The 10110-nt window shown below is 42.0% G+C and overlaps 1 protein-coding gene across 2 annotated transcripts; it reads left to right on the forward strand.

The window, feature by feature from the left end:
• Nucleotides 1–412: 412 nt before the first annotated feature.
• Nucleotides 413–4294, forward strand: LOC120671397 (26S proteasome regulatory subunit 8 homolog A-like). Of its 2 annotated transcripts, none has more exons than XR_005673633.1 (8): nucleotides 413–705; nucleotides 1323–1420; nucleotides 1941–2165; nucleotides 2248–2310; nucleotides 2403–2566; nucleotides 2707–3295; nucleotides 3404–3514; nucleotides 3921–4275. XR_005673633.1 is itself a non-coding variant. In XM_039951701.1 (8 exons), exons 1-8 carry the CDS (start codon nucleotides 492–494, stop codon nucleotides 4059–4061), a joined length of 1272 nt encoding a protein of 423 aa, XP_039807635.1. In that variant the 5' UTR covers nucleotides 413–491; the 3' UTR covers nucleotides 4062–4294. The 2 variants fall into 2 exon arrangements, 1 of the variants encoding a protein (XP_039807635.1); XM_039951701.1 differs by having other exon boundaries at nucleotides 2707–2962; nucleotides 3921–4294.
• Nucleotides 4295–10110: the final 5816 nt, after the last annotated feature.

A 10110-nucleotide genomic window follows, 5' to 3' on the forward strand; every position in this document is an offset into this window, starting at 1 on the left:
GACTTTTAGCTCTAGCTTGGAGATGGTTTGGTTCAGTTTTTCAAAAGCTAATTGTGTAGCATCCGCTTGGAGATGGCTTTGATTCATTCAGTTTTTGAAAAAAAAAAGTTTGTTACCGAATTTGGTTGGCTTCTAGTCGCAGATTAACTCCAGCTTTACTACAACAAGAAGCCCAAAAGCCAGTTTCGACTTCAAGAATAATCCGATCAGCATTTAAAATCAGTTTGAATCTAATCCGGTGATGCTCTTGCAAATTTCTTCAAAAAAAAAATCTAATCCGGTGATCCGGTCCGAGACTTCAACTTCAGCCACAAGAAGCTCGTGTGTGGGGCCTCCCAGTCGGCTCCTCCCGGTCCTCCGATATATCCCTCCCCACACGAGCCCAGGCCCCAGAACAGAATCAGCCCACTAGCCCACGAAAGCAGCAGCGCTCCTCGTCGAAACCGAGCTCGAACAAACAAAATCCAACCCGCGGCGAAGCGAATCGCGCGATGGCGACGGTGGCGATGGACGTCTCGCAGCCCTCGGCACTGCCGGCGGCCAGCGCCAAGGGGGCGGCGGCGGCGGCAGCGAAGGGGAGTGGCGTGGGAGAGGGGCTGGGGCGGTACTACAAGCATCACATCCACGACCTTTGCCTCACGATCCCGCATAAGAAAAACGACCTCCGCCGCCAGGAGGCCCAGCGCAACGTCATCAACTCCCGAGGTATCGAAGCGCGCCGGTTCCCCCAAACCCTAAACCCTCATCTCTCAACCCCGTAGCGCATAGGTCGGACTCCTCGCTTGATTTAATTCGGGCGTGTGGGGTGTACCCGAAATACGATCCGCGCAGTCTTGTTTCCATTCTTTTTCAGAATCGCAAATTTCATGTTTAACCCAAGTATTCACCGGTTAGGTTTAAAATATAGGTCTCCCTTGCCGTGGGGAATTTTCTGGTCCTGTTCTGTTGGTTGTGTTTCATGTTGGGCATTGATGAATTTTGCTAGTGTATTGTCCTGAAGATCGCTTCATCTCCTGTCAGAATTTGAAGTTACCTCCTGCTAGGACACTGAACTCGGTCCAATCAACTGCTGAAAGTCTTCTAAATTTAACAATTCCCAGAGGCTTCCAAGGTTAAATTTGACTGTTGTGTTGTATATTTGTGTCTATATTAGCATGAATTTTGCTTTCTGTGCAGAGCCCACGATATCCGTTCTTTAGATGAGGTGCTGATGCTAGATTTTACTGTGTAGATAAATTGTCAATGAGGATTTTTGAATGCACTATGCTAGTTTTACAATTGTTGACCACTCTCAAATTTTGTCTTGCAAATCCTCTTTGCAGTTAAATTTCATCGGGAAGAGTTGAATCTGCTTCAACAACCGGCTTCGCATGTTGGTGAGGTTGTGCAGGTGATGAGCAAGTCAAAGGTTCTAGTGAAGGTACATCTCCTTTCTTTGCTTTACTTTTCTGGTTACTTGATGTAGCATTACTTTTATGTTGAAAAGAAAAATCGCTTCCTTTCTGCGACTTCCTAGTTAAAAATTAAAACACACGAACTAGGATAGATGTGGATTTTCTTATTTCAAATATTACGCAAATATCAAGTAGTACTTGCTGATGTCACTAAATAGGGAATAGCATAAAAACTGGAATGATGTTTTATCTATGGAATCCATCTTAGATTTCAGAACTAGGCACTCATGACTTGACACGACATACTACTTATAATTTCTGTGGAAATTATCCATAATTTAAATCTGATACATAGTCAAAGAATTCCATGGGAATTTTAACAGACTCATTTTCTGTTTTCCTTCCCTTTTTGTTTTGCATTGGATGGCTCAAAGTATGAGTACAAATATTATAGTAGCAGATGTATTTGTATCGGCATGTATGTTTTTAATGGATCTGAGTTTCCCACTCATCCTATTGTATGTAACTGTTTCTGGCAATCTTCAGGTGCATCCAGAAGGCAAATATCTTGTAGATGTTGATAAAAGTATAGATATTGCAAAGCTAACGCCTTCCCCAAGAGTTGCTCTTCGAAGTGGCAGCTATATGCTTCATGTTATCCTGCCTAGTAAAGTAGATCCATTGGTTAATCTTATGAAGGTTGAGAAGGTTCCTGATTCTACATATGATATGATTGGTGGTCTTGATCAGCAAATTAAAGAGATCAAAGAGGTGTGCAAAGAATTTCATTGCACAATACATTTTGTTGTTTCCTACTACTGTTAGCACTCTGGTATAAAAACTCAATCTTCAGGTGATCGAGCTTCCAATTAAGCATCCTGAGTTGTTCGAGAGTCTTGGGATTGCCCAACCAAAGGTTAGGATTTGTTTACCAGCCCCTTGATGCCATTATTCTAGTTATTATTCTGTTGATGACACTAATATTAATGTATACCCCTTCATTTTCAGGGTGTCATTCTCTATGGCCCTCCAGGTACTGGAAAAACTTTACTTGCACGTGCGGTTGCTCATCACACAGACTGCACCTTCATTAGGGTGTCAGGTTCTGAGCTGGTTCAGAAGTACATTGGAGAGGGTTCCCGGATGGTGCGCGAACTTTTTGTGATGGCTAGGTAACCACTCTCAGTTTGTGTTGCAATCAAATCTTTGCTGTCAGTGTTACTTTAATGGGATTCTAAGATAATTTCTTGAGATAAATGCATGCATAGAAACATAGTCTGAGATACTTAAGTACCTCATTTTATTTTGACAGGGAACATGCACCATCCATTATATTTATGGACGAAATAGACTCAATTGGATCTGCTAGGATGGGGTCAGCAGGTGGCGGTGGTGACAGTGAGGTTCAGCGAACCATGCTTGAGCTTCTGAACCAACTTGATGGTTTTGAATCAACAAACAAGATTAAGGTTCTTATGGCGACAAACAGAATGGACATATTGGATCAAGCCCTCCTGAGGCCTGGCCGCATTGACAGGAAGATTGAATTTCCAAATCCGAGTGAAACTGTAAGTGTTGGACTGAGGATAAAACCCCCACCCCTTCCACTATAACACCTGTCCGGTCTCAGCACTTCGGTCTCAGCGAACGCAGCCAGGGAAATCGCGCAGCGGAAATGCGTGGCTGGGAGGGATCGAACCCAGGACCTCGGCTCTGATACCATGTAGGAAAGGTAGGATGCGTATAATGTGGTCGATATATTGCAATGAGCCCCTTGGGCGGTATATATAGGAGTACAAGGCTTGGAGGGCAAGGCACCTCCCCTAGAGATAAGGAAGGCTATCACGGGATTACATCAATCCTAAACTACCATATCTGGAGTTGCCTAATATACTCTAACAGTAAGTGGTGCAGTACTCAGCACACTATTAGTTCGATCAATTAGCTTTGTATTGGCCTAAGCATCTGCTGCTTATTTTGACTTTAACTGTAACCATTTGCTCTTGTAGTCTCGTGTTGATATTCTGAAGATCCACTCCAGAAGAATGAACTTGATGCGTGACATTGATCTTAAAAAGATCGCTGTGAAGATGAATGGAGCATCAGGAGCAGAGCTGAAGGTATGTATTGGTGTCACTAATAGGCTAACATCCTAGATTAGAAAGCATGCCTTAAGAATAGAAAAAATGCATTCAAAATTGGACAGCACACAGTAAACACAAAAACTACTTTTTTGTAAAGCAACACAAAAACTACTTTAAGCATCTTCAGTAGTGCAGTTCCAGGTACCATTTTTTTCATGTAGTTAAAAATGCCAAACAAGCAAGACTTGGTTCGGGTAAAGAGTGCAAATTTAGCTGTTTTCCTGATTCATCCTCACCATTTCAGCTGTGCAATTAGGCAAAACTTAAGTCCTGTGTTCCAGTCATCAATTTTTCAACCATTTATGTACTGCAAGTCTGAAACCAACAGATTCGTAGCTTGTGTATATGAATTTCTCAAGTTGATCCTGACTCTATTTTGCAGGCTGTTTGCACAGAAGCGGGAATGTTTGCCCTTCGCGAGAGAAGGGTGCACGTCACCCAGGAGGATTTCGAGATGGCAGTGGCGAAGGTGATGAAGAAGGATACAGAGAAGAACATGTCCCTGCGGAAACTCTGGAAGTGAGAAGCTCACCTTTTGCCCCATAGTCAACGCTTACATGCCGAAACAATTGAAGGCCTGAAGCGAATGGCCGTGCATTGTTGGATTAGCTGTAGTGAGATTTTGAAAATGTTTGTCAAACCTGTCAATGTCGTGTAACAGCTTTACTAGTTGAATTTTCGCTTATTTGTCCATCAAAGAGGAGTGGCCGAGTGGAGATGGAAATCAATTTTTTACATGCCTCTGGTGCTGTGCTCTTATCGTGTCGCTGTCTTCCACTGTTTTGCCATCATCAGAACTGGGATTTGTCCAAATGATATCCCGGATTTAGGATTTGCGTATGTGTCATTATCAAACTGACCCTGATGACTGCTTGCGACTGCATTATATGACTGGGTTTGAGAAAAAGCTGGAGCTGGATAATTTTTTTTCTTTGGAGGCTTATGTTTGTTAGCAAATCGATACGGGATGCACCTACCTATGCAAAAGAAACAGTACAAGAACAATGCAAAAGAAACAGTACAAGGTGCATATCGATACGGGATGCACCAACCTATTTTCATTACCATGCAAAAGGAATAGTACCTATTTTCATTACCATGCAAAAGGAACAATACAAGAACAATGCAAAAGAAACAGTACAAAATTTACCATGCAAAAGGAACAGTACAAGAACAATGCAAAAGAAACAGTACAAAATATTAGATGCTTCTTATTGCAGCGCGCCGTGCCTTAGCGCCAGCAGCACGGACACCCGCACGCCGAAGCGCACGGTCCGGTTCGCCACGCTCACGAGCGCGCGCAGGGCCGCCGAGAGCCTCACGAGCGCGCGCCGCCGACGGTTTGTCCTTAGCTGCGAGCCACCACAGCAAGCACGCACAGCTGGTGGCCGACACAACCATCTGGTCCATCGCACCGTGGCTGCGTTGGTGCACAGCCGCACACCCACACGAGCTGAGCGCCTAAGCCTCAATTCTGTTTTGTTGGTTCACATTAGTAGAGAGCTGGCGAACGTGCTAGGAAGGGCATTACTACATATACTAAAGCTTCGAGATTTAGAGCAATCCAAGATTTGGAGCAACAGCGTGAGCCGTGGTCCCATGTGGGATCCATGTACTGTTGATATGGAATCCCTGTTCTATTTATGTGGAATCACGTACTATTCAAAGCAAGACCTGAGCACATTGGTTGGTGGGACCCCACGGTTCTATTGAATGGTTCCTTTATCTTTTTATAAATATTGTGCTTCTTCCATTATTTGAAAATACAAAATATATTTAATTATTCTCTATATATAAAAATAATAACTAGATTTTGTATACATGTTCACATGTGGTAGCCCTACTATTTTTTATACTTTGTTTTCACTTCGCAAACTCACAAAATATAACTGAATTATTCATCATTGCTAATCTAATCTTTTTTCCTACTAAAATCAATAACCAATGTAAGCCAATCCATAAACTATACCTGCTAACACTAGAAAAATAGTGAATTTCTAAAAAAATTATATGTACCTATGTACTAAAAGCTTAGGATTGACACACTTTCATACTCTAAACTACTATGCCTATTTAATGTAATTTTTAGATTTGATTCAATACATCCATATGCGATGTTTCTTTAAAGGAATAGTAGTTTCCCATGATCACTCTAGATCAAATTTTTTGGTATAGGCGCGCATAGCACGCCAACTTGGCTAGTTGTTACAAGGATTAGCAACCATATCCATACTTGGATTGGTAATTTTCATAATCTACAAGGTCTACTATGGCTAAGGTTCTAAATAGCTGGCTATAGCCACCGCTATAGTCTGCTATAGTGTTTTGGGAGTAAAGAAAGCTAGGATATCCATCTCTTAGCTTTAAAAGAATAAATCCACTAATAGTCGACTATATCCGTTATAGCCACTGAATTAAGAGTCATTTAGCGGTTAAATCATATAATTAGTATTGAACTTCATCTTTTATAAAATTTAGTATTTTTTCAATGATGTAACCAGGGAATGAAGCCCTAGATGTACTCGGTACATGAATTTTTCTTGATTTCATATTTATATGCAAAATTACTCATATATTTATACATGATGTTGAAGTAGAAATGCATAATTGTGAGAAGCTTCCATAATATTAGAGAGTATGCATGAACCATGCTTCATGGTGAAATATGAAATACTCTAGAAATTAGATATTTGTATGGTTAGATAAGTACGAGAAAAATTCTAGAGTTAAATATTTTGTAAAGAAGCGCATAGAAGATGGACACATGATAAAATCATATGAGCCATGAAGTCCAATAAATAGGGGTACTCCCCTCCCTCTTGCCATATAATGTCATCAGAGGTCTCAAGTAGAAGATGGTAAGGTTGCCATGTAGTGTAGTAGTGTCATGTTATGTTAGCCACATAAAGAGTGCAAGAGTCTTGTGTTGTACTAAGTTATGGTGAATAAAGAGTTGAGTTCTCATATAGAATTGATCTCTCATATTAGTGTTTAGGTGAATGTCCTTTTGGTGTAGTGTGCACATAGGGTCCACAAAAGAAGTAGTATCACACTACTTTCCTACAACTTCTCGGAAGTCGGTGTGCTATGATTTCTTACAGAACTGCAATTATGCAAACAAGCATAACCACATATCTGCAAGCAAGCAAGTCTATATATGTTCAGTGATCTCAATCCTTTGTTGCACTGACTTAAGATATCAAATCAACAATTTTCAGTGATCCACTTAGAAATTTACAATCAGTGCTCAAGTCTCAAATTGGCAAATACATTTGATCATCACATTTAACTAGTGGGGTGCACGTGTGATACGCATGTGTGTATAAAATATTTTTGATACAAAAACTATAATTGTGGAGTTTTACTTTTAAAGATGCCAATCCATCGCTAATAACTGCCAAACCACAGCTGAATCAACTAAAAGATACTACAACGTCAATGGAGCAAAATTCAACAACACAACAAAGGTGACAAAGCATCCACCCGTCCCACCACGGTAGCAAAGCATCCGCCTAAAATGAACACCAACACAACGATGGCGAAAAAGCATTTGCTAGAGTAGAACAGCAAAATATCTGCCAACGAACAAGAGGGCGGTAAAGCATCCGCCAAATGTAACACTCGAGTGTTAAACTTGGGATTAACTAGATACTTAGCAAGTAATTTGTTTCGTCGCAAATCGAGTCACAAATCAAATCAAAACTCAGATTTATTTTCTGGAGTCAGGTGGACCCAGATACTCCGGGTTTTAACTCGGAAACTCCGGATTAACTCGGATAATCCGGATTTTCTTCCGGATAGTCCGGACTTGAAATCCTATATCACGTGTTAGGGTCCTTTTACTGTTTCCAAACGGTAAAATATCAGCTTTTCTCTCTTCCTCACTCCCCCACGAGCTCTCCCTCTCTCCTTAGCCATAAACTCCAAATCCTTCCTTACAAATCCATTCCAAGGCCCAAGAAGTTTCTACCGGCATGGGGAATCATCCTTTCTATGAGCTTCACCTTGGGGTGGCTTCGGTTCAAGCTCTTGGTGCAAGGGAAGCCTACTCTAGGTACTTAAGCTAGGGTTTAAGGGAGTGATCGTTCTCGGATGTTTTAAGCGATTTCTTTTGGGTCAATCATCTCCATACGAGTCCCTCTACTAGGGTCTAGAAGGGTTTCAATTTTTGTAGGTTGGTTTTGCTGGAAATCAGAATTTCAGTTTTGGGGGCGAAAGCTGTGCAAAACCCGGATACTCCGGAAAATCCGGATATTCTGGATATAAAATTCGGATAATCCGGGTTCTGCAGAACTGTTGGGCGTCGGGTTGTTCGGTTAGCAGTATTTATGATCAGTTAAGGTTTATTTCAAAGTTACAAATTATATTGCATGCATTCTCATATCATTTGCATACGTGTAGACGCTGCCGCCGAGGGAGCCGTGTACGAGGTGATCGCCGGGCCACAGGAGCAGCAGGGGCAAGTTCAGCAGGAGAATTGTGAGCACCCGGCCCAAGGCCCAGCTGAGCTCAGTGTCGAGCAGCAGCCCAAAGGCAAGCCCCGGTGCATGTCCTATTGGTTCAACTTCTGATTCAATATATATATATATATATATATATATATATATATATATATATATATATATATATATATATATGTATGTATGTATTGCTTGTGCATTATGTTTTAGGAGTTAATTGGAACCCTAGTTGCATGATCCATAGGATACCTTGAGTTTATACAAGTATATAGGGGTCGCTAGTGATGTCATGCTTAATAGGACTCGGTAGAAGCCGAATGACTTCTTGTCACTTGCGAGATATAGGATGTTTCAGAAGTCGAGTAATTTTCGGTTACTCGCGAGACGTTTAATTATTTATGTACTTCAGTAGCGAGTTGTGGAATGCAAATGTGAAGTTGATGGAAACTTGAGACCGGACGGGGAATGAAGATGGTGTATAGGTATAGCAGCAGGACAGGGTTCCTGGTTCTTAGCCCTGTCTGTGTCGATTAAGGACCGGTCGTTGTGGCAGTGCTGATCGGGGATTGAATTGTACTAACCGCATGCCGGGAGTAGGAGGTAGTCGAAACCGGTAAGCCTAGTACTGCCTCGCTTCGAAAGTACATGACTCCAACTCACCTCCTGGGGTAGTCGAGTAGTCGCGGAGAAATGGGATGCATGTATTTACTTTTGGTGGTCTCACGTTGAGCTCGGCTGACCATATGATGGTGGGGCGGTCCTGTAGTTCGAGGCGGGGAGGGGAATTGTTGGTGCGTGTGGTCCGACGGGGCTTATGCGTGCCGTGTTGATTAGGTCCACCTTGCAAGGTTAAAACAGATCGATTCGCCATGTCTCGGAGATATGAGGGCCTTGATCTCTTTGTCACCTCGTAGAAATGAGCTAGAATGTTAGTGATACATGATGATACTAATTTGAATCATGCTTGCTTTAGATATGCAAACAATTGTTGATAGTCTATCTATATAAATATGCGGCTAAAACATGGAAAGTAAGGATCCACCTATAGATGATTTTTCTGCAAAACAAGCCACTAGCCAGATAGCCATGCATGTCTAGATATTGGGCTAAGTATACCCAATAGGCGGGTAAGTCTTGCGGAGTATTAGTTGCTCAGGGCTTTGCTGCAAATTTATTACAGGTACTTCCCACGTCGATTTCTGTCACTGCTGTGCCAAGTTTATCCGTCGAGATGTAGAAGGTTGGGTAGTAGTTGAGCCTGAGGAGTAGTTCCTGGAGTTGGCGGGGTGCACGCTTTTGGTCAGTATGGAGGGTAGACCTTTTTATTTCCAAACTTGGGTTTCTTATGTTGTAAAAATTTATAAATTATGTAAATATCTGTAAAACAATATGTAAAACTTAATGTTTCATAATCGTATTGTACTTGTATTTTAAGTATTATGTCGTGCTTGTACCATCTGCGCTCACCTTCGCGTGAGACTACCGGTGATGTTTCGATAGGACTGTGGGTTGAGAAAGGACTGTCAAATTAAGCCATTAAGCTAATGCACATGATGTGTTCAAATGACGGTCATTACGCTTAATTTAGAGTTTTAATTTGGCGGTTCCGTCACAGCTGGTATCAGAGCCGAAACGCACTGGGGAAGGTACGAGCATGACTAATTTTTTGATTTTTACGAATTAAAAAAAATTCAACTTGAGATAAAAGGTTTTGGGCTGAGAGGTTACCGTAGGGCGATCATGCATCATGTCATTCATTGTTTTAAAAATTCATGCATCTTGGGGGTGGGAACGAAGTGAAACACCACGAGTGTATTCGGATAGTCCGGACATAGGTCCGGATAGTCCGGGTGTGGTGTCCGGACATTCCGGATGAGAGTCCAGATATTCCGGATGGGGCTATGCAAAACTTCCGGCATTTTGATGTAATTTATGCTTTCTGCATTCTTCCATGGTTGATTATTTTGGGTAATCAAGATATTGTGACTAAATCAAATATGGTTGAATGTAGAATGGCAGCACCCCCAAACCCTCCTGATTTGGCTCAGGCCATTGCGGCCATGCTCACCGGACGAGACGAGCAGACGGCACTCCTCTGGGAGATTGTTGAGC

This window comes from Panicum virgatum, chromosome 4N, assembly GCF_016808335.1.
Source record: "Panicum virgatum strain AP13 chromosome 4N, P.virgatum_v5, whole genome shotgun sequence".
NCBI classification, from domain to species: Eukaryota; Viridiplantae; Streptophyta; class Magnoliopsida; order Poales; family Poaceae; genus Panicum; species Panicum virgatum.

What these genes read in the sequence shown, in the direction of transcription:
- LOC120671397 (XM_039951701.1), top strand. Translation starts at nt 492, where the DNA reads ATGGCGACGGTGGCGATGGACGTCTCGCAGCCCTCGGCACTGCCGGCG. An exon ending in CAACGTCATCAACTCCCGAG is followed by an intron (nt 706 to 1,322) that starts GTATCGAAGCGC and finishes TCCTCTTTGCAG; the next exon opens with TTAAATTTCATCGGGAAGAG. An exon ending in TTCCAAATCCGAGTGAAACT is followed by an intron (nt 2,963 to 3,403) that starts GTAAGTGTTGGA and finishes TTGCTCTTGTAG; the next exon opens with TCTCGTGTTGATATTCTGAA.